Consider the following 27,858-nt stretch of genomic DNA (forward strand, 5'->3'; position numbering starts at 1 on the left):
ATGAAAGGCAAAGTTGCCTTCAGCAGGATTTGAACAAATACCGCAAGGTAATTTTTTTTTTTTCCAACACTCTGGTGCCATGTGAAAAGCATCCAGTCTAACAGTAAAAGCAATGCCAAATCTGATCTCACCTATGCTGGTACCACATAAAAAGCACTCAGTCTACTTTGTGGGGTGGTTGGTATTAGGAAGGGCATCCAGCTGTAAAAACCATGCCAAAACAGACACAGAAGTCTGGTGTATTCTTCTGCCTGGCCAGCTCCTGTCAAAACGTCCAACCCATGCCAGCATGGAATGCTGGCATTAAACAATGATGATGATGACTCTAAAAATCCATTGCTTTAATGGCACAAGCCAGAAATTTTGAGGGGAGGGGGACAGTCAGTTACATCAACACAGGTGCTCAATTAGTACTTACTTTATTAACCCCAAAAGGTAAAAATGTCAGAGTTGACCTTGGTGGCATTTGAACTCTGAAACGTAAAGCTGGAAAAAATACCACATAAAATTTTGTCGAGCATGCTAGCAATTGTGCTAGCTTGCTGCACTACAGATAATAATATTAATAACTTACATAAACAATTTGTCCAAGTAATAATTTCAACACAGAATCGTCATTTGGTCGTATCTTTTCCATGTGTTCAAGTAACCAAGTGAGAAACTCGTGCCGGTCTAGCAAACCCTCCTGTAGTTATAATAAAAGAAAGAAAAAGAAAGAAATCAATTTAGAATTTATGAACTATTGTCACTAAAAGAAACATATATTCAACGTTGTCAGCGTCGCCTTACTGGCACTTGTGCCAGTGACATGTGAACAAAACATTCGAGCGAGGTCCTTGCCAGTGCTGCTGGACTGACTCCTGTGCAGGTGGCACGTAAAAAACACCATTTTCGAGCGTGGCCATTGCCAGTACCGCCTGACTGGCCCTTGTGCCGGTGACACTTTAAAAGCACCCACTACACTCTCGGAGTGGTTGGCGTTAGGAAGGGCATCCAGCTGTAGAAACTCTGCCAGATCAGATTGGAGCCTGGCGCAGCCATCTGGTTCACCAGTCCTCAGTCAAATCGTCCAACCCATGCTAGCATGGAAAGCAGACGTTAAACAATGATGATGATTGTATATTATGATTCATAAGGCATACACGCTTCCAAGATGCACTCCGATTTTGGAAGGCCTGTTCTTGAATCATTAATTGTCAATTATCTAAATACTAACTTTGTGCTTTATAAAGACACAGATTGATTTTCTGGAACATTTTTTGATACAAAATAGGCTACCTTATAAAAAAATCAAATAATATAAATATATTTTTTATTATTTAAAATTCTATAAAAGGCTGACAGAAAGCGGTGCTGCTTCCTAGGGCTAAATAGCAGTAGCATTATTCTCTTGATGGGACTGTTACATTAAGTTGACAGCATAGAACTACTTTATCATATCACTACTGCTTAAATCTCTCTGGGAAATTTAGAAATGTATTATTTCTATTTATATCAATATTATATGCAGAAAAATACAATTATTAATTAGAGGTGTAACTCGCCTACCTCATATAGATGTCTGGCAAGACGACAGCAGAAGTGCCAATATTTAACAGCTATTTCAAAATCAGCAACTGAATGGGCCGGGTTTGAGGGCCCTAAAAAGTTGGACTGTATACCTTGGTTGTTTAGACTATGATAATATTCCTGAATTTTCTGAAGTTGTTCTTTCATGTATTTTGTTAGGGCTTGACACCAGTCTGAAAATATTGAAATCAAATATACTAATAGTTAAAAGATATATATTTTTTTTTTACATTAGCACAAGGCCACAAATCTTTTCTGTTTTTTAGCAGGGGTGCAATTTTGAACTAATGCACATTGCCATTATAATCATTTTACATCCACACCATCTCACTACCCATCATATATCTTATTCATCCAACACACACAAGAGATATGACCAACTGACTTTGTTGTTGTATATATTTCAATCCAATTGTTTTGCAAGCTTTTTTTTTTACCTTTTTGCATGGGGATATATAAACTTTATAATGTGGAATGGGTACATTTTGTGGCACTAGAAAGATATCACCTGCAACACAGTTAAAAAGTCCCATCTGTTCTTAACAGCTTGGAGTTACTATCCTCTTCCATAAGTTGCTAGTGCTACAGCTCATCGTGTCCATATGTCTTTATATTCTCTTTATTTGTTTCAGTCATTTGACTGTGGCCATGCTGGAGCACCGCCTTTAGTCGAGCAAATCGACCCCAAGACTTATTCTTTGTAAGCCTAGTACTTATTCTATCGGTCTCTTTTGCCGAACCGCTAAGTTACGGGGTTGTCGAGCGATGTTGGGGGGCACAAATACACATATATATATACACATAATACATATATACAATGGGCTTCTTTCAGTTTCTGTCTACCAAATCCACTCATAAGGCTTTGGTCAGCCCGAGGCTATAGTAGAAGACACTTGCCCAAGGTGCCACGCAGTGGGACTGAACCTGGAACCATGTGATTGGTAAGCAAGCTACTTACCACACAGCCACACCTGCACCTATAATATATATATATATATATATGCTAGCTTAAAAGCTGCACTCCATGTAGACTTTAACACTAGCTCTTGTGGAGGGCTAATTAAGCCTGCAGCCCAGCCCTAAACTAAAGAGAGTTAAATAGCATGACCGTATGACCCAGTAGTGTTTGATCAGAGGTTAAGGATAGAGGAGATTTTATTCTGTAATGCCATTATTCTATTGCTCCCGTTCCAATTTAAATTCCAACGGTTGGCCAATTTGTCCCAAAGTTCTTATCTCGATGTAAAATTAATGAAGCGAATGTCACTTATCTCCTCCTCAATCTCTGATGCCATCTAACAAACACCAACCAAGATGGCATGGATCAGCCAAGCTTTACCAGCTAGAAATAGCAACCCAATTGCTTTTAAATCAGATCCCAATGCTGGATGTTCAAGAACGAAATGAAGGGCTGATTTTCAATCCTCGGATCATCCTGATTCCAAAAAGGTGCAATAAGTCTATGTAGAGCAAATTTAGACTGAGATAGACAGAATTTCACTTTTATTTACATATATATATATATATATAAGTTCAGCAAAATTTAGATTCAGATGAATATGGTACTTAAGTTAAAGGCACCAGAATTTTGTATGGTATTATCCATATAAATCAAATGGGGTTGCTTATTTTGAGTATATATATATATATATATATATCATCACCTTTTAACGTCCATTTTCCATGCTAGCATGGGTTGGACAGTTCGACCGGAATCTGGGAAGCCAGGAGGCTATGCCAGGCACCAGTCTGATCTGGCAGTATTTCTATATCTGGATGCCCTTCCTAATGCCAACCACTCCGTGAGTGTAGTGGGTGCTTTTTATGTGCCATTAGCACAGGTATCACAACTACAATTTCCATTTGATTTTTATTTTGATGTGTTGATGTACTTGACTCAATCGGTATCCTCAAGCACAGCAGGTCACCTTACAATCTAAGGTTAGCACAGCAGGCTGTCCTGCAAGCCATGAACTCACTTCACAGAGGTTTCGGTCTTTCATCATTGCTCCTGTGAGGCCAACATATATATATATATATATATATATATATATATCATCATCATCATCGTTTAACGTCCATTTTCCATGCTAGCATGGGTTGGACGGTTCAACTGGGGTCTGGGTAGCCAGAAGGCTGCACCAGGCCCAGTCTGATCTGGCAGTGTTTCTACAGCTGGATGCCCTTCCTAATGCCAACCACTCCATGAGTGTAGTGGGTGCTTTTTACGTGCCACCTGCACAGGTGCCAGATGAGGCTGGCAAATGGCCACAATCGGATGGTGCCTTTTACGTGCCACCGGCACGGGGGCCAGATGAGGCTGGCAACGGCCACAATCGGATGTCTGATGGCCCAGAGGCTTCCCTTGTCTTCATATCCTTAATTGCTTTATTTGTTGTGCTATATATATATATATATATATTATATATATATATATATATCTGTATATGTACACACATATATATATATATATATATATATATGTAGGCATAGGAGTGACTGTGTGGTAAGTAGCTTGCATACGAACCACACGGTTCCAGGTTCAGTCCCACTGCGTGGCACCTTGGGCAAGTGTCTTCTTCTATAGCCTCGGGTTATATATATATATATATATATATATATATATGTATTATCTTTTATTTGTTTTTGTCATTGAACTGCAGTTATGCATTGCCAAAAAGTCTTTTTAGTGGAACAAACTAACCCCAGTACTTACTCTTTTAAGTGTGGCCTCTTTTGTTATACTGCTAAACTACAGGAATGTAAACAAACCAAAATCAGTTGTCAGGTGGTGTAGTGGGGACAAACACAAACAAATACATACATTTTTTTTCTTGATAATCAGCAGAAGTTAGAGTGACTCAAAAGCTGAGAGTTTTGAGTGTTGTCATTGTATGAAACACTCAGCTTTTGAGTTACTCATAGCTTCCCAACCATATGGTTCTGAGTTCAGTCCCACCGCATGGCACCTTGAGTAAGTGTTTTCTACTATAGTCTTGGGCCGATCAAAGCCTGGTAAGTGGATCTGGTACACGGAAACTGAAAGAAGCCTCTCATATGTATGTGTGTGTGTCTTAGTGTCTGTGTTAATTTCCAATCTCCACTTGATAACTGGTATTGGTATATTTACATCCCCATAACTTAACAGCCTGGCTAAAGAGAGACTGATAAAATAAGTACCATGTTTAACAAAAAGAATGACCGCTGAGATCAATTCATTCAGGTTGCAGACTGAAACAAGTAAAAAATAGAAGATATATATACTTATGTTTTAAGTACTATTTTCCTCAGTGCATGACCAAACAAACACACACACACACATGCACAACTAATTCAGAAGAGCGTGGAGGCGCAATGGCTCAGTGGTTAGGGCAGCGGACTCGTGGTCAGAGGATTGCAGTTTCGATTCCCAGACTGGGCGTTGTGTGTGTTTATTGAGTGAAAACACCTAAAAGCTCCACGAGGCTCCGGCAGGGGGGGGGGGGCGACCCCTGTTGTACTCTTTCGCCCCAACTTTCTTCCTGTTTCTTGGGTAACGCTGCAATGGGCTGGCGTCCCGTCCAGCTGGGGGAACACATATGCCACAGAAACCGGGAAACCGGGCCCATGAGCCTGGCTAGGCTTGAAAAAGGTGCATGAATAAAAAATAAAATTCAGAAGAGCAACAAGAATATCTCACCAAGGCACTGATCCACAGTTTGTCTCTTCTTTGTCTTGTTCTCTTGTAATGCAACATTATGAGCTGCTGTCATCTTTACAAACCAAGCTGCCTTTATCATAGGGATGCTAAAATCACAGAGTGTTGAAAAAATTTCTTCTTTCTTATTAAAAATAGGTACCTGTAAAAAACAATATAAGAAAGAACCGAGAATTAGTGGATACCAAGACTTACTGGGTACACAAAGTTCTCATATTGCAATAACATTTTCATCTGAATGAGATATCTACAGCAAAAAAAAAAATCCATAAGCTGTCTACACATCAATAGTAAACTCACAAACATCATCATCATCATCGTTTAACGTCTGCTTTCCATGCTAGCATGGGTTGGACGATTTTGACTGAGGGCTGGCGAACCAGATGGCTGCACCAGACTCCAATCTTGATCTGGCAGAGTTTCTACAGCTGGATGCCCTTCCTAACACCAACCACTCTGAGAGTGTAGTGGGTGCTTTTTACGTTCCACCGGCATGGGGGCCAGTCAGGCGGTACTGGCAATGACTTCACTCGAATCTTTTTACACGTGCCAGTGAAGCGACGTTGGGCACGATCACGCTCAAATGGTGCCCTTTTACGTGCCACGGGTACGGAAGCCAGTTGGCTGCTCTGGCAACGATCACGCTCGGATGGTGCTCTTGGCACCCTACTAGCATGGGCTCAAGTGCCAGTATGGCGACGCTGGTAAAGAAGCACATGCTTTGTGGTATGGTTAAGAAGTTCACTTCAAGACTATGTAGGTGTAGGTTTGTGTACATCCCGCCACATAATGAAGGCATGTGGCTTAGTGGTTTATGTATTTCGCTCATGATTGTAAGATTTGAGTTCGATTCCCGGTGGCATGTTGTGCTCTGGAGCATGACACTTACATTTCACAAACAGTTACTCAGAGTTTCACATCGCTGATCAGACAGTTGTGGTGATAGGTTACATGAAACTCAGTAACAGTCCGTGAAGTCTTCTGAGCTCCATTAAATAAGAGTGAGTGTGTGTGTATGCACTTATGTATGTAAATGTATGTTTATGTATGTGTGTGTGTGTGTGTCATCATCATTTAATGTCTGTTGTCCATGCTGGCATGGGTTGGAGGATTTGACCAGGGCTCGTAAACTGAGGAGCTGCATCAGACTCCAGCCTGATTCGGCATGCTTTCTACAGCTGTATATACATACATACATATATATATATATATATATATAATATATATATATATATATATATATATGTATATATATATACACACACACACACACACATATATATATACATACACATGCGTATGTAAGCACACAAATGCGAAACAAGATGGGAAAAAATAGTACTCAAATACCAGAGGTAGGGTAACATGTTTTTTTCTATTATAAAAGCTGCAAAAACATAACAGAAAACTGCTACTCAGAGTTTCACATTCCCATGTGTTGAGCAATATATAATAATTTATATTAAGATTTTTATAATTGTATTCTTATCTTACATGTATTGAATTATAATGTATATATGTATGTTATTATGGTTCTCGTTTTTGTTAAATAAATAAATAAGTCAACATTCTAATATCCGAAAGCTGATGAACCAACTAAATTGTTTCTCCATTTTCTTATTTGTATTATTTGTATTATTGACTGGCTTCTGTGCCAGTGGCAGATAAAAAGCACCAACAGATCGTGGCCGCTGCCAGCCTCCCCTGGCACGTAAAAAGCACCCAATACACTCACGGAGTGGTTGGCGTTAGGAAGGGTATCCAGCTGTAGAAACACTGCCAGATCAGACTGGAGCCTGGTGCAGCCTCCTGGATTCCCAGTCCCCGGTCGAACTTTTCCAACCCGTTCTAACACGGAAAACGGACATTAAATGATGATGATGATGATATATATATATATATATATGCATTAATCTTTCACCAGTGGTAAGAAAAATCAACAATCGCCTCCTTGTCATTTTCATGCCATCATAAAATCAATGAACTAGCACCAGCATCATCCCACTGGAAACATGCAACCAACAACTTTATTATTCACAAAGCACAACAAAAAAACATTTCACCGAATGTCCTCAAATATCCGGTCACATTATGAAGCCCATTGCTTTTTAATCTCCCAAGTTCACAGAGTACAATCACTGGACCATAGTTCAATCATTCTTTTACAGTTGCTGCAATACTCTGCTGACCATTTTTAGCTGCAATACTCCACATCACACAGACATACAAATGTACAAAGGGATTACAAAGCAGACTTCAAGTAGAGAGGACATGTCATTAATAAGTTCAGAAATGGTGATGAAAGGACTCTGACAAGCCTAGCCGATAGATTGACTGATTGAGTGATTCAGCAACTGGTCAAGCAATTGACCAGTTAAGTTGTTAAATGGTCAACTAGTTGGCTAATAATAATAATAAAAGAAACAGAATCAGTACAAGTGTTTATTATTTACATAATGACCCTCTCAAGATATCAGACCTGCTTCAACACATGAGTTTACAACAAGGATCTTGCAAACCATATACAAAATAAAAGAAAAAGATTTTCACCTTTTTCACAAGTAACGAGAGTGGTTTACTTCCTGCTAAATCTTTAAACCAAGCCTCCATCGCGTTTCTAGTTCGTGCGGTCACCTGGAAGAGGACAATTCAAATGGTATATTCTGGAAATTTTACAGTAGATTGATCACTGGCAGTGAAACTGTCTTTATTCAGAATTTGATTTCTTATGTAGGAACAAGGCCAAAAAAATAAACGAGAAGGAAAAACATCTATTACAGCAACTCAGTACTTGACCAGTAGTCTATTTTATCATCCTAGGAAGGATGAAAAAATAAAACTGATCTTAGTGTGATTTGAACTCTGAACATAAAGAGCTGGAATATCTACAACAAAACGTTTTCTCGTATGCTCTGATTGTTCTATCAATTCATTGCATTTGTATAAGAGTTTCTAATATGGGTACATGGGCATAATTACTTGTTTTACTGGCCCCAGAAGGATCAATGGTAAAATTAACCCCAACACAAGATTTTAAAAAATTGCTGGGGAAGATATAGTTGATTAAATCAGCTCCATTACTGTCCTTAAAAAGAAAGAAAGAAAAAAAGAAATAATAATAATAATGGTTTCAAATTTTTGCACAAGGCCAGCATTTAAGGGAATAGCTTAGTCAGTTACATCAACCAAAGTTTCTAGATGGTACTTATATTATGAATCCCTAAAGGATGAAAGACAAAGTCGAAAATGTAAAGTGCCATAAGAAATGTCACTAACCATTCTGCCTGGTGCACTAATGATTCTGCCAGCTCATCGACTTCAACAAGAACAACAATAATAATAATAATAATAATAATAACAATAGAAAAGAAGAACTTACAGGTCTGAAATTATCTTTGATATTAAGCTGTTGTTTCTTCTTTCCTGTGTCTTGGAATGTGTTCAGCTCAGTTTTCTTTGTCATCATGGAACTAAAGCATGTCCCCACCTGAAGGGATGAGAAACACAGGCCCAAACATATAAATGAACAAGCAATGGTTCCACAGCTACACAGTATGGTTACTGTGGAAGATTATAGACATAGGTCAAGGAATAGAGTTTAAAAAAGCAATTTTATGAACACATGGAGATAAAATCATTAACTCCTGATTAAATGATTAAAGAAACTAAAACAAATTTGGAATATGTATAACCACAGATGGTATGGTCTGCTACAATAAATAGCAATAGCAGAGAAAAATTTGAAGCAGTAATTACCACAAGAGTGGAATGGTTTACAACAGTAAACAGCAGTAACTGCATCCATCATTCACAACTGAGTATGACTTGGTAGAATGTAGCAGGATTTCATAAATTATTTTATGTGTCGCTTAAAGTGGATGAACACATGGAAGCAAGAGACCCAGAAGACATGGGATGAGGTACTGAAGAACAACCTCAGGACGCTGAACCTTTCATGTGAGATGACACAGGAATGAGATACCTATTTCTTTACTACCCACATGGGGCTAAACACAGAGAAAACAAACAAGGACAGACAAACGGATTAAGTTGATTATATGGACCCCAGTGCATAACTGGTACTTAATTTATCGACCCCGAAAAGATGAAAGGCAAAGTCAACCTCGGCGGAATTTGAACTCAGAACGTAACGGCAGACGAAATACAGCTACGCATTTTGCCCGGTGTGCTAATGTTTCTACCAGCTCGCCGCCTTAGGAATGGAATACCTGGCACCTTGCTAAGAAGACCTGTCCTCTACAGCAGAAGTGCTAAGACCAATCCTTCAGATGGTATAACACACTCGCGATGGAGCCACATAAAAGTGCTCGTGCAGTGCAGCATAAAGTACCTGTGTGGCGTCACAAAAAAGCACCCGTGCGGTGCCATGTAAAAGTGCCCATGCAGCTTCACGTAAAAGCACCCAGCACACTGTAAAGTGGCTGGCATTAGGAAGGGCATCCAGCCATAGGAAACCATGCCAAATCAGACCTGGAGTCTGGTGCAGCTCCCCAGCTTGTCACCTCTGGTCAAACCCTCCAACCCATGCCAGCATAGACACTGGACGTTAACTCTTTCGATACTAACCCAGCTGAAACCGACTCTGGCTCTGCAGTACCAATGTCTTGTTTTCATAAGTATCGAATTAAAATCTTCCACCAAACCTCAGTCACAATTTATGTTCCTAACACTAGTTTAATGATGACTAAATTATATTACTAAATTCTTTGTTATATTTAAAATTAAATGAAAGAAACAGAGCATCTCAAAATAAATACGGTAACGAAAGGGTTAAATGACAATGATGATGATGATGACGATAATAATGTCCCTGTAGCTGCAAGGAGGCAGTACACCTTCTTAGCCTATCCACAGATGACCAAGCTGTGACAACTAAAGGGAGAGAAATCTGTACCAACACTCAGTTGATATTCATTTCAGCTGGGTTGGCTGAAGCCATATGAAATGAAGTGTTAGCTCCAAGTCACAATGTTGTTGACCAGTCCAGGAAAAGAGTTCATGATCGCATGGTCTTGAGCTCAATATTCTAAACACTAGGTCACATGTCCTCACAACAACAACAATTAAAATATAAAAATAGAAGTAGATAATACCCCAAAAATGGTATGGTTTTACAACGGTAGACAATAGCGCTTTTATAAAATTGACATATAGCACTGAGTTTTGACACCCTTATCATCATCATCATCATCATCATCGTTTAACGTCAGCTTTCCATGCTAGCATGGGTTGGACGAATGACTAAGGACTGGCGAACCAGATGGCTGCACCAGGTTCCAATCTGATCTGGCAGAGTTTCTACAGTTGGATGCCCTTCCTAATGCCAACCACTCTGAGAGTGTAGTGGGTGCTTTTACGTGCCACCAGCATGGGGCCAATCAGGCAGTACTGGCAACGACCTTGCTCGAATCTTTTTACACATGCCACTGGCACAGGTGCCAGTAAGGCGACGTTGGTAACGATCAAGCTTGAATGGTGTCTTTTACGTGCCACCGGCATGGAGGCCAGATAGCCGCTCTGGCAACGATCACACTCGGATGGTAATCTTAATACCCTACTAGCACGCGGCTCGAGTGCCAGTAAGGTAATGCTGGCAACGATCATGCTCGAATGGTGCCTTTTAAATGCCACTGGCACTGAAGCCGGTTAGCCGCTCTGTCAATGATCACACTCGTATGGTGCTCTTTGCACCCTGCTAGCAATTGATACTATGATAATATAGTGTAAAAGACAACTATTTTTAATCCATAAAAATTTAATAAATACTTTACTCAACAGAGACTGAAAAGAGTAAGTTTACTCAAATAAATTCATGGCTGTACTTCATTCCATCCATGAATTAAAACTTTATTGCTACAGTTATTTTGTTACTGTGCTATAATATGTCAGCTGACTGGGAACATCAGTGTTGTACTGTAAAGCATACAGCACTGATGCTTTCAGTCAACTTGGCTGACAACAGGTTCTATACATACTTTATAGTTGAGAAGTTGGTGAAAAAGAGCAACATCTAACTGTAAAAACAACTTAAATATATATTTTTTAACTACCCACAAGGGGCTAAATTTAACAGGCATGGTAACAATATCAACACTGAACCCTAAACACCTCACACTCTTCTACAAGTGATCTTTCACAATAAAAAAAAAATTCTCCTTACCTTAGAGAACAAAGCAACTTTATCTTGGTTGATGGAACGACAGGCAGATCCATACTGGAAAAAAAAAAAAGAAGATATTTATTAGGTATTAACAAATCCATCACACAACTAAAACCGTTATAAAAATTTTTACAAATGTGAGTTCTCACAATCAACTATCTCTCATAATCTCTGTGGGTAACCACATATCTAAAACATAGCCAAAACTAGGTTTCTCTTCAGGGCCAGAAATTACTTTGGAGTTCAATACTGCTTGCCTATCTCAGACCTCATCCAAAAACTGCCACCTGATTGACTGGAAAGCCGTCAACTACAAACACTACAACTACTATTTCCATAGATGTCTTGTGGTCTCTCCTCCTCCTGATGAAAGTTAATGCAGATGAAAATCGATATGAATGATGGAGACTGGAAGAAATGACTATGATTTATGTAGGTGATAAAGATTGATACTGTTGATGATTGGTACCAATGATTACGATTAATACAGATGATGGAGGTTAAAACAAATTACTACCACTACTACTACTGCTACTACTACTACTACTACTGCTGTTGGTGCTGCTGCAAGTACTGCCACACACACTGCAGCTGTTTTTGTTACTATTGTTGTTGTTGTTGATGGTGGTGGTGATGATGATGATGATGAGGAGGAGGACAATGATACTTCAACCATTACCATGACAACCACCACCGCAACAGTACAGCAATAACTACCACTACTTCTGCAACTAATGTAGCTACTACTACTACTACTACTACTGTTGTTGTTGTTGTTCCAGTTCTTGTGAACTTTAAAAACTGTATCCCCAACTATACTACGTCAGACCAAATTTCACCCAGTCCTTTCCTATTATAATCAAGTTGTCTGGAACTACATTCCTGCCCAACATGACTGCAACATTTATTAACCTGCAGAAAGTCAAGATTTTTTTTTGTAGAGAAGGCCTACACTAAAATACTGGAGCCCCTCACCTCATGTGTCTGTGTAGTTTTATTATCAATAATTAGCAGAAGATACAGTGACTCAAGGGCCAAGAGTTCTGTGCATGGATAAGCGTTAATCCATGAAACTCTTAGCCCTTGAGACACTCTGTAACTTCTACTGATCATTAATAATTAATACACACACACACACACACAGAAGAAAAAGGAAACAATTTTTTACAAATTACATTGAAAGCTATACACGAGTATTATTATAGTAGATAGATATCAAAATTTTCATCACACTGGAGCAATGTCAGTGACCAAGTCTCAGAGTGCAATGAAAATTATGACACCAAGTAATATCTGATTAAGTTGAAGCTAACAGTTTGTGTGCTTTTGAATAACTACAAGGAGTCTTCCATTGTAATTGCTTAAATTTCAACACACAGTTTCAGATCCAATCAACTGCCAGGCAAACCAAAAACTAAGCAATGTATTACATAAAGAATATCTTTTACTCTTTTACTTGTTTCAGTCATTTGACTGTGGCCATGCTAGAGCACCGCCTTTAGTTGAGCAAATCGACCCCAGGACTTATTCTTTGTAAGCCTAGTACTTATTCTATCGGTATCTTTTGCTGAACCGCTAAGTTATGGGGACGTAAACACACCAGCATCGGTTGTCAAGCACAGACACACAAACATATACACATACACATGCATACATACATACATATACATATATACGACGGGCTTCTTGCAGTTTCCGTCTACCAAATCCACTCACAAGGCTTTGGCTGGCCCGAGACTATAGTAGAAGACACTTGTCCAAGGTGCCACCCAGTGGGACTGAACCTGGAATCATGTGGTTAGTAAGCAAGCTACTTACCACACAGCCACTCCTATGCCTATATGGTGAAGACTGGATTAAATTGAGAATTACAGATCATTTAAAGCAGTGGTGCTCAACTAGGGTCCATATCAGATTTTGTTGTTAAAATTTATATGCAATACATTGGTTATAATTCTACAATACACAAATCATTTCAACAATATTTTTTTTATACAATTTCTAATAATATATAATTATAAAAATATAATTGGATTTTTTCAAACATTGAATGGCTAGGAGGGTCCATCTGAATAAAATGGGAATGAAAGGGGTCCATAGATAAAAAAATGGTTGGGAAACACTGATTGAAAGCAAACAAATGTTACCTCATCTGTGATCGTACAGTTATTGTTGAAACCATGTTTGACATTGAGTGTTGACAATTCATCCTGAAAAATAAAGAAATTATTATAATTAACAATAAATCAGAATAAAATTATTTACATTATTTACAGACATTTGTCCTCATCTTGTTTGTTGTTAACACATTTCGGCCGATATACCCTCCAGCCTTCGTCAGGTGTCTTGGGGAAATTTCGAACCTGGGTTCTCATTCCTAAGGTATTTTTTTCAATGTTGTTGTTGTTGTTATTATTATCATTCAGGTCACTGTCTGGAATTGAACTTGGAATCTTGGGGTTAGTATACCACAGTAGAATTATCATTGATCTGTAATAACTTCGCTTTTTAGAAAATAAAAGTAGTGTTAGATAAATTTGGGGGTACTGATTCCAAATATAACATCAACTTCTGTCTGACATGTTAATTTTAATTGCTAAGCACCAAATGCCAGAAAAGTGAAATCACTCATTTCTAGCATTTTAGAAAAATCACCAATAACAGTAATTCTTTCTTTCAAACCATTCTACTATTTTAAAATTGAAATAGTATCTACAACTCATTTTTAAGATGACAGACAAGTTAATTTCTTATGAAGATTAGAGGCCAAACTGGTCTAATAATTAAGACAGGTACCTAAACCAGTGTAAGAAAATATTTTCTAGATTAACTCCATGGCCAGATGTGTTTCTTATGGAAGGTTGGTAATGAACAGCCTCACTTGTATGACAATGGTGCTCATTTACAACCATCACATGATGACAAGACAGAGTATCTTGTATAACTGACAATTACTATTAGCTGAGAAAGGCTGTAAAGCAAATGCACTTCTTATGAAGACTTGGAAATGAGATGGTCCAGTTGGTACATTTAAAAGAAAGTTATGAAGCCACTGTATGGAAAAAAGCACAGATACTACTAATACAATTAAATGTGGAGATTTGAAAGTGAATGGCATTCTGCTTGGCCAACAAAATAGTTACATGAAATTTATCTTTTTGTGTTTTAAGGGACAATTAAGCTAAAAGAAATCATTGAAAAACAAATGAGTATGGAGATGAGATTTTGGTGATGCAAAGCAAAATATTAAGAACATCTCCCTATCCCACAACTAAAACCAAGTAATGTCTTGTTCCAAGAGTCTCATATATCAAACTAGATCTAATGAAGCAACTGATTGAAAGTATTAGATAAAGTAGATGACTCTTTTGAATATTTGTGTGGAAAACATCTGGCACTAAGTCAAGAGAAATATTGAAGTTTATCTTTGATAGGTTAAAGCTCAAAAACATTAAAAAAAGATGAGCTATTTATGAGTTTATTTAAACCTGTTGGGAAAATGTCTTGGTAGCTTCACTGATACTGTGAAAAACTTTTTGCTCTGACCAACAATAAATCTGAAAACTACAGAGTTCAGGAATGTAATATGAAGATTAAAATAGTCTTTTTCCTTTCCCAACAGCCATTTAGATTTCTTCTTTACCAATTTAGGGGTTGTTAACCCTTTTGATACCAACCTCCATCAGACCACCTCTGGCTCTGTAGTACAAGCATCTTGTTTTCAAAAGTCCTAAATTAAAATCTTCCATGTTAATTATATCATCCAAACACCAATTAATAATGACAAAAGTTATTTTACTAAATTCTTCATTATTTTCACAATAAATTGAATTCAAGAGAGAGCATTTCAACAAAAATATGGTAACAAAATGGTTAATAAAGAGCAAACAAAGTGTTCCACCAAGACACAAAAATTATGGTGAAAAAAAAATTTTAAATGGTGGAATACAAATATAATGGCAAAGTATTGTAATCATGTGAGATAATTCAAGAAGAACGAGTTACTTCCAATACTTGCCAAATCTTGTTTTCATGTTTATTCTATATCTTCAGAAATTGAATTAACAGAAAATTAATGGAATTTGTATATGGGTGATACATTTCTTCCTTCAATCTAGTTCCTTTTAGTATTATGTATGTCATCTTAGTGATATTTGATGTGGCTGGTTAATGCTAAAGTAACTACATGTGCTATTTTTTAATGCATTTTTACAACATTTGTCCAATTCTCATAAATATAAGCCTAATGTAGCACCTAAGTAAAAGTGAAAAAGATTAGCTCTTGACTACAATCTAGCTCACCTACTACATAACTGCTACTTCTGTTTTACTAATATTTGCATATAGGGGCTATTGTGAAGAGCAGAGAATGTTTTACCAAGACACAAAAAGTGCAGAAAAAGATAAAGGGCCACTCAAATGGTTAGCATAAAGTCAATCATAGACATGCTCTCACATCTGGTCTACAGGCATGCAGTTTCCTCTCTCTGAATATCAAATGTTAGCAGAAGTAAAAATAACAAAGTTCTCACTACTGACAATAGAGGCTGGAAAGATGCTCATCATTATTATTTTGATATTCACTTTTCTAAGCTTATATGAATCAGACAGAATTTGTTCAGAGATTTTCTCATGGCTGGATACCCTTCTTGTTGCTGATCTTCACTTGTTTCCATCCAAGATATTTCTCCAAGACCTTTTGCAGAATATTGGCAATGAATGATACTGCTTGTATTGCAGTGACATTCATTTACAACCATCATGCAATGCCAAGACAAGGATTTTCAGAGAGAGAGAGAGAGAGAGAGGCTTCTTTCAACCAAATTCACTCACAAGGAAGGAATTGGTCAGCCTAGAGCTTATAGAAGAAGACACTTGCCCAAGGTTTCACACAATGGGACAGAAACCAAAACTGTGGAGTTGGGATGAAAACTTCTTAAACTACACAGCTATGCCTACACCTAAAAATGATAAAGATGACAAACCAATGCCCAACAAAACCCAACCCTATATTATACGAGAATCCCTTGATACTGTTACTTTCTGCATTGACTTGTGAACAGAAACAGATGTTAAGCAATATTATCTATATCTTAGAGCCTAAAGGGAGGTTATTATCAAGAACCATCGTCATCATTGTTAGACAATGGAATTTACTGTGTTACGCCAGGCTTCGTGGTCCATCATAGCATTACGGAGGTCCTGTTGCTGGATGCTTGTATCCCTGGAGATTACATCAGGGTAGGAGTGTGTGCGCCCTTTGGTATCGCAAGCAGATGGTTTCCAGAGAAGAGTAGAAATTACCTCGTTTTCAGCTCTACAACAATGTCCAGCAAACTGGACTCTTCTACCTTTCACAAGAGATGATACAGGTGGTAATTCCCCATATATTTGTACTTTGGTTGGATGACGCTTCCACAAGAGATTTTGATCAAGAATGAGCATTAGCAAGTAACTGAAAGTCAACTTCTTCTTCAGGCCAATTCATTTCAATCTTGCAGTAGCAGTTAAACTAGTAGATGGTGTCAATGACCCATCAGCTATTGACTCAGTTACTGCTCATCCACCTCAAATTTCTACAAGAGGGACTTTACCCTTTGCTATTCAGACTACCCTATCAAATGTAATATTTATTTATTCATATTTTATAAAATTAATTCTGTATAATCTTGCAGCTTTGATATTTCAAAGATATGTTTATTTTCAGAATGACATTGCCGGGTAGGTGTGAGAGGCCTCACCTGGTCAGTTTTACCATAAAACAGGTAGAATATTTGGGTCAGACATGGCTAGTTTAAATGCTAAAAGGTTAAGAACCAGTGAAGTATCATAGCTCTTCTTACTCATAATGATATATATATATATCCATGATGATAATATTAAAACTAATGTCTAACATAAATACGAGACTGCAAATTTAGGTTCAGATTAGTTAATTAACTCACTCTATCCCATACACCTACTTGATGAGTACCCGAGTACCTTATTTTATCAAACCCGGAAGGATGAAAAGCAAAGCTGGCCCTAACAGAATCTCAGCTCAGAAAGGAAAGAGCCAAAACAAATATCACAAAGCATTTTGTTTGTTATTCTAAACGTTCTACCAAACCATCATTCCAATAATAATTCATTCTTATTTTGGCACAAGGCTAGCAATTTTGAGGGAAGTCAATGAAATCGAACCCAGTGTTCAACTGGTACGTATTTTATTAACTCCTAAAAGGATGAAAGACAAAACCAACCTCAGCAGGGTTTGAACTCAGACATCAAGAACAGGAAAAATACAGCTAAGCATTTTATTTAATGATCTAACAATTCTACTTTAATAATCATTTCTACTGGAAGCACAAGGCTTCAAATTTGGTGGGGCGGGGACTAGTCGATTACATCGACCCCAGTGTTTCAGTGTTATTTAATTTATCGACCCCAAAACGATGAAATGCAAAGTCGAGCTTTCATTTGAAGCCCATCACTTTAATAATAATAATAATAATAAAGTGTGTTTATTAATTGACATGAGTATTCCTTGCGATCACCATATAGCGGAGAAAGAATTTGACAAGATCAGTAAATATAAAGACTTGCTAATAGAAATTGAAAAAATGTGGCATCTCAAGGTGACTACAGTACCAGTGATTGTAGGATCTCTAGGAATGATAGAAAAAGGTACTGAAACCTATTTGAAAATGATACCAGGCTTACCATCCCTACAGGAAGTGCAAAAAATTGTGTTAACTGGAACGAATCATGTACTGAGAAGAGCATTATCACTGTGAAAACAACATCCATTCATGAATTTATTTATTTATTGATTTTTTTTAAATACATATATTTTACCTGTGAATTTGCATGTGTAATCTGGGAATGCATTCAATGAGATTCTCTGCCCTGGGTGTATGGAAAACACTCGGCGAGAAATGGAAGAAAATTTGAAGAAAGAAGGAAAATAAAATAATACAAATTTTGGTATAAAGCCAGTAACTTTAGGAGAGAAGGCTAAGTTGATTACATCAACCCAAGTGTTTAACTGATACTTGTTTCATTGGCCCTGAAAGGATGAAAGGCTAAGTTGGCCCTGGTGGTGTTTAAACTCAGCATATAAAGATGGGTAAAGTGCCATAAGCATTCTGCCAGGCATGATGGATTCTCTTCTCAAAGACAACATATGAGCGTTCAGCGAAAGCTGAATGACCTGCACAAATGATTTGTTCAGAGTGATCAAGGGTTTGTGCCATACATTAGCCCACTCTCATCAAATAGATGTTGCCTGAACAGGTGCACTGAGTGCCACACGTTAGGTGCTGACGTGATTACAGAGTGACGCAAGACGAAGCGTTTTGCTCAAGAACATAATGCACCACTCAGTCTAGGAATTGAAACCACGATCTCTTGATCATGAGTACAACACCCTAACTACTTGGCCATGTACCTTCGCATAATAATAATAATTTCAAATTTTGACATATGGCCAACAACTTTTAGGGAGAGTGGGTTAGTTGATCACAACCCCAGTAGTTGACTGGTACTTTATTTTATTGATTCTGAAAGTTAATCTCAGTGGGATTTGAGTTCAGACCGTAAAGCACCAGAGAAAATGCCACTAATAATTTGTTCAATATGCTAATGATTATATCAGGTCATTGCCTTAATAATAATGATAATAAAGGTGTCAAATTTTGGCACAAGGCCAGCAATTTTGGGAGGAGGGAGACAGTTGATTATCCCAACCCCAATGCTCAACATAAAGAGCTGGAAGAAATTCCACAAAGCAATTTGCCCAATGCACTAAGGATTCCACCAGCTTGCCACCTTAATAATAACAAGAATATTGGGTTGGTGCATAATTATTGCAGCATTTTTTTCAATAAATTTTATACAACAACAACAATGACATGTAACAAAAACATCTTTAAATGATTATTCCGGAGCATATTCACCATCTACTTCAATTACTGCTTCCCATTTGCTTGGCAGACGGTCGTTTAACCCTTTTGTTACTGTGTTTATTTTGAGATGCTCTGTGTTTCTTTAAATTAATTTTAAATATAACAAAGAATTTAGTAAAATAACTTAGTTATCATTAAGCTAGTGTTAGGAACATAAATTGTGAGTAAGGTTTTAATGCAAAACTTATGAAAACAAGACATTTGTACTCAGAACCAGAGCCGGTTTCAGCCAGGTTGGTAATGAAAGGGTTAAAGATGTTTTTGTTAAATATTGTTATTGTTTTTGTTGGATAAAATTTGTTGAAAAAAAGAGCCACAATAATTATGCACCAACCCTATACTATGAAGCTGCACTTGTTAGCTTTACAAACTCCATAGGAACTTGATGACTTTTTTAGCCTAAGTTATTTCTATTTTTTATACCTCTTCATCACTCGCCAGTCTTATGCTAGACATGTTTTATATAAGTGCAGCTTTGTTTTTCAATAGATATAGACACATAGATATATACAGACACGCACACACACACATATACCTAGCATACAAATACAAGATGTTGAATGAGGAAGCAATGACTATATTTGATGGTATATAAGATGTATTTTTTCCCCCACAAAAATGTCTGAAACAATTTACCCTGGGTCCTATATTTAAAGTTGGTCAATATTATGTGTTTTACAGCATTAAAAACATTTTTTCCTAAATATGCACTGCTGAAACAGGGGTGCATCTAATGTACCCTTACATCTTTCATGCCATTAATACAGCAAATAAAAAGAATCAACACATTTTGGAAAGATTACCAAAATAAAACGCTATGCTTCTTTTATAATTCCACTGACATTTAGAATGTTTTATAGATATATATTGAGTGTTAGTGCACAACTTTTATCAGCTACTTAATTTTAACTCCTAAGTCGCCCAGTGGTTTTGTGAAGAATTAAATTCAGTTCTAAGTTGAGGGTTCATAAACTATAGACAGTGTGTTCTAGTGACATGATACAATTAGTTGAATGTTTGCCAAAACTGTGATCGCACCTTATACTAATTATTGGTTTGATCTGGAGAAAGGGACAGAGCTTATGGCCTTCATAAACTTGTCACCATCATTTCAATGTGCACTTTTCCATGCTTGCATGGGTTGGATGGAGCTTATATGGTTAGATACCCTTCCTCTCACTCACCCTTACCAGTTTCCAAGGTAATATTTCCTCATAACCAGAAATTTTTTTGTAGAATATTGAAGATGTATTGCCTTCATTTACAACACTCACACAATGTCAAGACAAGGAGAAATAAACATACATACATAAATACACAAAGGGCTTCTTTCAGTTTCTCTCTACCAAAGGCTTTGGTCAACACAGAGTTATAGAAGAAGACATTTGCCTGAGATACCAAGGAGTGGGACTGAACCCAAAACCCTACTGTTGCAAAGCGAACTTCTTAACCACTCAACTGTGCCTGCATCTATGAGACTGGTGATAGCAATAATTGCCAAAAAATGAATATAAAGTTTAGATAGTTACAAGGTGCCAAACTGGTTGAATTGTTAAAGTATTGGTATTGTTAAGGTACGTGGTTGATGCCAGCACCACCTTGACTGGCTTCTGTGCTGGTGGCATGTAAAAAGCACCAACCAATCGTGGCCGTTGCCTGCCCCCACTGGCACCTGTGCCGGTGGCATGAAAAGAGCACCCACTACACTCACGGAGTGGTTGGCGTTAGGAAGGGCATCCAGCTGTAGAAACACTACCATATCAAACTGGAGACTGATGCAGCCTCCTGGCTTCCCAGACCCCGGTCGAACTGTCCAACCCATGCTAGCATGGAAAACAGATGTTAAACGATGATGATGATGATTGGATACACATGTCACAGTATTTGTTCTAACTCTCTGCACCCTGAGTTCAAATCCCACTGAGGCCAAAGTAACCTTTTCCCCCTTTCAGAGCTGCTAAAAATAGTACAAACCCAGAGTGATAAATTTGGCAAAGCTATTAGAGGTCCATGCAAGATGTTTTGTAGTATCTGTTTCTGGCTCTTTGCATTCTGAATTCTGACAACAATGCCTGCAATGATTACCAAGCTGTATTGGCTTCAGACAACAGCCTGGAGAGGGAAAATCTGCATGCTTGGGCAATTCCAAGTAAACCTCAAAAAAAGCTTGCATAGGCTCGTGCATACATGTGCTGATGTATGGTCAACATTGATTGATAGAGGCCCCATTGAGGGATATTTCTAATTGGGTTATATCAATCAATCGGCAGACTTCATCATCGTTTTAACATCCACTCTTATATACATTCATGGATCAGACAAAGTTTACTGTAGCAAATTTTCCATAACCAGATGCCCTTCCTGTTGCCAACCCTGAACTGTTTCAAAGCATGGCCAGACATGTCTAGGCAGAATACACTCAAGGAGAGGTTGGCATTAAGAAGGGCATTCAGCTGTAGAAACTCTGCCAGATCAGATTGGAGCCTGGTGCGGCCATCTGGTTTGCCAGTCCTCAGTCAAATTGTCCAACCCATGCTTGCATGGAAAGTGAACGTTAAACGATGAAGATGATTGAAAATGAATAACATTGTGATGTCACAAGGACACGGACACACCTATATATATGGGTTTCTTTCAGTTTCCAGCAACCAAATCTATTCACAAGGCTTTACTAGAAAACACTTGCCTAAGGTGCCGTACAGTGGTTGAGAAGCAAATTTCTTAACTATAGTCATGCCTGCACCATACCTTTTATTTATATTGAAAACCTGACGGCAAAAACGTCAACAAAGAACTGCTGTTAACTATTTACCGAGGAAACTTCTACAGGGTCACTTGACCTGCTAGAAATAGCTGCAAAATTTCTCTTAAGTCACACATCACCATTTTACAAAGGAAAAGAAATATTGTACATGTACATTGTATTGTACATTGATCATAAGTCTGACCTAGACTGGACTAAGCAACAGTTGTTTTGTTTAGTTTCAGTGTCAACCCTAAATGCATTGACATGGTCTAAGATAGTCCAAGATAGATATATAAAAATTCGTTGATTGGCATCTGTGCTAGTGGAGTGCTAAGAGCACCATTCGAGCGTGATCGCTACCAGCGTCGCCTTACTGGCACTTGTGCCGGTGGCAAGTGTAAAAACATTCGAGCGAGGTCGTTGCAGTGCCGCTGGACTGGCTCCTGTGCAGGTGGCACGTAAAAAACACCATTTGAGCGTGGCCGTTGCCAATACCGCCTGACTGGCCCTCGTGCCGGTGGCACGTAAAAGCACCCACTACACTCTCGGAGTGGTTGGCGTTAGGAAGAGCATCCAGCTGTAGAAACTCTGCCAGATCAGATTGGAGCCTGGTGCAGCCATCTGGTTCACCAGCCCTCAGTCAAATCGTCCAGCCCATGCTGACATATATATATATTTCTTTATTGCCCACAAGGGGCTAAACATAGAGGGGACAAACAAGGACAGACAAAGGGATGAAGTCGATTACATTGACCCCAATGTGAAACTGGTACTTTATTTATCGACCCCGAAAGGATGAAAGGCAAAGTCGACCTTGGCGGAATTTGAACTCAGAACGTAACGACAGGCGAAATACCGCTAAGCATTTCGCCCGGCGCGCTAACGTTTCTGCCAGCTCGCCGAGGCGTCAGGAATGGCATCTATCCTCAGAAACCATGCTAAAGTTGACACTGGGGCGCGCCGCAACTCGGTTGATCGCTGGATCCTATCAAGCAGTCCAACTCCTGCCAACATGGAAAACTGATGATGGTGGTGTTGGTGGTGGGTGTGTGTGTGCGCGCGCGGCAATATGTTTGTTTACATTTGAACTGTGAAAAGCACTGAGCTATAAGCGGTGACGTATTTATTCCTCCTGTCAATAGGGACTCCACTGGTTTTGCGCCTTCGAAGGCATGTGGTATAGAAGATCCCTTATTTGAAAAACAGGAAAGAATTAGCAACATGAAGGGCATTCGGATGCAAAACAATGTTTCAATAATATAATCCTTGAACCCACGCTAGCATGGAAAAACAAACATAAAAACGAATGATTCGAGTGAAATTTGGCTGCAATTTCTAGCAGGTCAGACAACCAGATCAAAGGATAACTGTTTTAGTGATAGATATGAAAAATGTTTTGGGGGCGTGGGGTACCTGAATTTCATTAACATCGTTGTTTGGATACCTCTTACTACTGCTACTACCACTTTCACTTGGAAATCACTAGAATTGTCAACACAAAACCAGGCATGTCTTCCCCTAACAATAACAATGTTTTGTGTCCTCTGCTGGAGTCTCTAAACGTTGTTATTGTTTACAATCCCCGCCTACTCTGTTTAGTTTGGATCAATCGATCAGTCTTATGGTCAAACGTCTTCCAGTTGCGACCATCCCGTTGATACTTTTCAGACAGTATACAATATAACCAATGTGTTCTGAAGTTTGTGTGCTATTTGTAGCAATTCCAGAGACCATATAAAGGTTGGCTCTGACTGAGCAGACCTAAGATCAAAAGCCGGTCCAGCCACAACCATCCCGTTTATTTTCAAACAGAGTTTGAAACAACGAGGTTTTAAATATTATCTTGTTTACGATAACAAGGTGTGATTTAAGTGAAGTTTGTTATGCATGTAGATTGTCAAACGAAGGAGTTGTTGATAGAACGGCTAAAACGATGACGGTATTTTGTTACTTCCCTTTATAATTTGTGTTCAAATCTTGCAGAGGTCAATTATAGCCATTCGCCTTTCCCGGTGGTCAATTAATATTCCTACAAAATCATTTCAGGTGTGAATGGAACTAACTATAAATACAGCACCTAAGACTGAGATCCAAATAGAGATGGAGATGTTATAAAAGACCAGATAGAAGTGGGAACGTTTTCGTGAAAGAAGCAAAGTCAGAAACAATCAAAGTACCCTACCTCTTTCTGTTTCGGATCCTGAGGGTAAACATCAGGTGGACCAAGACGGGGTTTCTTCAGTGGTCGCTGCTCCTGCGACGGATAAGAAGCCATTTTTTGTTGTTCTCGTTTGTAATCTCGTTTGGATGGGATCTCCGTTGAGTTGAGCAACGAGCGAGAGAACACTCTCACTCGTTCGCTACTCAGTCGATCACTCATCGTTGGTTGTTGTATTATACTTCCGGTATAGTCCTAACGTCCGGTCCGGTTACGTCCACCAGCTGAAGAGTAAAGCATAAAAGCAATGAATCATTATGTTATTTAATAAGAAAATTAAAAATAAAATGGTTCCATACATACATTACATTGTATAGTTTACTTATTACTAAATTTGTAAAAAAAAAAATTCTTTTAAATTATTGAAGATGTGTTCTTCGGATGTAATGACTTGGTGATATTTACCTAATAGATTTCGTTTTGTTCACAATATTTCCTTTGATATATTCATATATATTTCTTAATCTTCAAGGTAATGGAGAATAAATAATTAAATTCCAAGTTGTTCCCTGATAATTCACTTCCATCATATAAAATTATGTGTGGTGCCTAAGAGAGAGAGAATATATATAATAACCTTTTCGCTTTATGGTTTCTTCTTTGGTAGAATCACAATGTCTTTACGAAAGCATTTTAACCATATCTCCCGGTATATCGAAATAATGAAAGCTGTACTGCAGTACCACATCCATACGTCTTCAATTATATCTCATAAATGTCCCTGCCACCACTTGTCGATTAAGAAGGGGCTAAATAAATTAGGTCAGGATCGGTATAAAGCCGATCGTGACTTCTGTCGGAAATTCTGCTGTCTCAATACAAGCCATGGAGACTCGTTTGAAAAAAATATCTCACTGCTGCTTATTCACAACTCATTGTGTGACTGCTGTGATGTTGCTGCTGCTGTTTATACAATAATTTAAACTAAACTATTACTTATAGATATGCAAGTATATGTATATATACACAAAAATAGATAAATATATATATATATACATGTAGGAAGTATAAAGACCTCCGTTTATAAACTATCCTACACATGTACACAGGCAGCGCTCACACACAAACACACCTCTGCAGATGCTTTCTTCTCAATTTTTGAAATAATTGTAAATGCTGTACTTATTATCGTTTAAGTATTTACATTCTTTTTCCTCTCTTATTTAAATTTTCGCGATTCTAAATTTTTTTTTTTCAGTATCAACCTTTTTAAAATTTTATTTCATGCCGTAATTTTTCAGTCATAAATCAGCAGTAAATTCTAATAGGCATTTCTTTCTTGTCCTCTCTTCCACCTTTATTCTCTCGCTACCTTCTCTTCCTATCTCTTTCAGCCCCTCTTTCTTTCGTCTTTTATGTTCTTTGTCTTGTGACTGTCCTTCTTTCTTGTTTTCGTTCTTTTTTTCTTCCTCTTTGTCTGTCTTTAGATCTCACTTTCTCGGTATTTTTGTCTGCTCCTTCGTTTCTCTTTGTCTTTCGCTCTTTTATTTCCTTACTTTCTCTATATCGTATTATTCGAGCCAAATAGGCAGCTATTGAAACCTTTATGTTGTCGCTCGGCCTGCCAGAAATAACAGTCAAGTCACTCCCAAATAAGGCTTACCATCTTGAAAAAGAACGACACAATGGATACTATATCCTTGAGGGCATTGTGTGTGAGTAAAAGACAATATGGTTACGATCGGAATATCCTTGACCGTAGATTTACTCGATGAAGCTTGACCGGCAATTAAGCAACCATTATGTCATTGTTCCTTTATCACTTTCTTTGTCATTAAATTTATTTCCGACCCTTTCTTTTTCGCTCCCTTTCATTCTATTCCTTTGTCTTTTACCATTTCTTTATATTTCCTCATCAAGCCAAAATGGTAGCCGCTGCACTCGACCTGTTAGCAATATTAATAAAATCACCTCAGAATTACACTGTCACCTCCAATATCTCTTGTATGATCTTCTTTCTTCTCTCTTATTCGCTTTATTTTTCCCTCCCATTATACGTCTGCCGCTTTTTCACATTCTCCCTCACTCTTTCCTTCACTCATCGCGCTTTATTTCTCTTTCTTAAATCTCTCTCTCTCTCTCTTTTATTTCCCTGCCTGTCTCTCTTCTCGCTCTCCCTTCCCTCCTCTCTCCATTACTTTCTTTCTCTATCCTATTTCCCTTCTCTCTATCTCTCACACGTTCTCTTTCTCACACACGACTTACATTCTCCTTCTTTCTCTTTTTGATTGCTCTTCCACACATTCCCATTGTTTTCTTTCTAAATCGTTTGTCCTTCCTATCCGCCTCTGTCTCTCTATCTCTTTCTCTTTTCCTCACTTTTCCTTCCATATAGCTCTTTGTCTCTTTCTCTCTTCCTCTAACGTCTAGCCTTTCATCTCTCATCTCTCTTTCAACTTTTCTTCACTACTGCTATTTATTGAACCCGCTCAGTTATTTCCATATATTTCATTTATTTTCCCCATCTTCCAAATCATTTTGACAACTTAATACTCATAACACGTTTATATGTTTGTTTACCTCCATCGCTACAGCACTCGGGAAGAAGTGTGTTCAAGGGCGAGGAATTATAAGCCGAATCTATATCGACATCTAAAAACATTAAAATTAGACGTGCCTCGACATGGTCGCCAGATCGGTTAAAAACAACAGCCAAATTTCTCTTTAAAGCACCGATCCCACCCTAATTAGCTTAAAAAGAGAATGCGTAGAATATAATATAGATTTAGACTAGATTCCAGGAGTCGAAGACTTAAGATCTCATGGTCATGGTTTACTTGTTTAAAGTTGACTTGCATTATTTAGCACAAGTACCACGGTCGTGCCAACGAAGGACACTGAGCATTCAAATTGCTAGAAAGGACAGTAAAATCTCAATCAAATTATATGCTATTATCTTCAAAAACAGGGCGTAGATAATGCAGTCCTATAGAAGACTGGATAGTCACCGATAGAATTCCCTTCTATCATCTGTTCGTTCTTGGAGTCATGTGAACTGAGTGACAGAATACGGTGTCAATGTCCTCGATGAGTTCAAGCGAACAGTGGAGGTGGCAGTGGTGGTGGTGGTAGTAGTAGTAATTGCTGGAAGAAAATAAGACGGACCAAGGTCAATAATCTTTTCTACTGTAGGCACAAGGCCTGCAATTTTGGGGGGAGGGGCCAGTCGATTAGATCGATTCAGTGTACGCAACTGGTACTTAATTTATCGAACCCGAAAGTATGAAAGGCAAAGTCAACCTTGGCGGAATTTGAACTCAGAACGTAAAAATAGACGAAATACCTATTTCTTTACTACCCACAAGGGGCTAAACACAGAGAGGACAGACAAACGGATTAAGTCGATTATATCGACCCCAGTGCGTAAATGGTACTTAATCGACCCCGAAAGGATGAAAGGCAAAGTCGACCTCGGCGGAATTTGAACTCAGAACGTAGAAGCAGACGAAATATCGCTTAGCATTTCGCCCGGCGTGCTATCGTTTCTTATTTCTTTATTGC

General features: G+C 38.2%; 1 protein-coding gene across 7 annotated transcripts in view; it reads right to left on the reverse strand.

Annotated features, from left to right (window-relative positions):
* Positions 1-26,328, reverse strand: part of LOC115209144 (mediator of RNA polymerase II transcription subunit 12-like protein) — a 106,508-nt gene extending 80,180 nt beyond the window's left edge. For 4 of the 7 annotated variants that reach the window (XM_036501047.1, XM_036501045.1, XM_036501046.1 and 1 more), the window contains exons 1-9: positions 24,763-26,328; positions 24,322-24,581; positions 13,595-13,657; positions 11,448-11,501; positions 8,646-8,753; positions 7,817-7,900; positions 5,249-5,408; positions 1,549-1,742; positions 575-685 (exon numbers count right to left, since the gene is read on the reverse strand). In XM_036501047.1, the coding sequence (XP_036356940.1) occupies positions 575-685; positions 1,549-1,742; positions 5,249-5,408; positions 7,817-7,900; positions 8,646-8,753; positions 11,448-11,501; positions 13,595-13,657; positions 24,322-24,519 (972 nt within the window). In that variant the 5' untranslated portion in view covers positions 24,520-24,581; positions 24,763-26,328. The remainder of the gene's footprint in view (positions 1-574; positions 686-1,548; positions 1,743-5,248; positions 5,409-7,816; positions 7,901-8,645; positions 8,754-11,447; positions 11,502-13,594; positions 13,658-24,321; positions 24,582-24,762) is intronic. The other 3 variants (XM_029777311.2, XM_029777310.2, XM_029777313.2) reach the window with 3 other exon arrangements.
* Positions 26,329-27,858: the final 1,530 nt, after the last annotated feature.

This window comes from Octopus sinensis, linkage group LG3 (assembly GCF_006345805.1).
Source record: "Octopus sinensis linkage group LG3, ASM634580v1, whole genome shotgun sequence".
Classification (NCBI taxonomy): domain Eukaryota; kingdom Metazoa; phylum Mollusca; class Cephalopoda; order Octopoda; family Octopodidae; genus Octopus; species Octopus sinensis.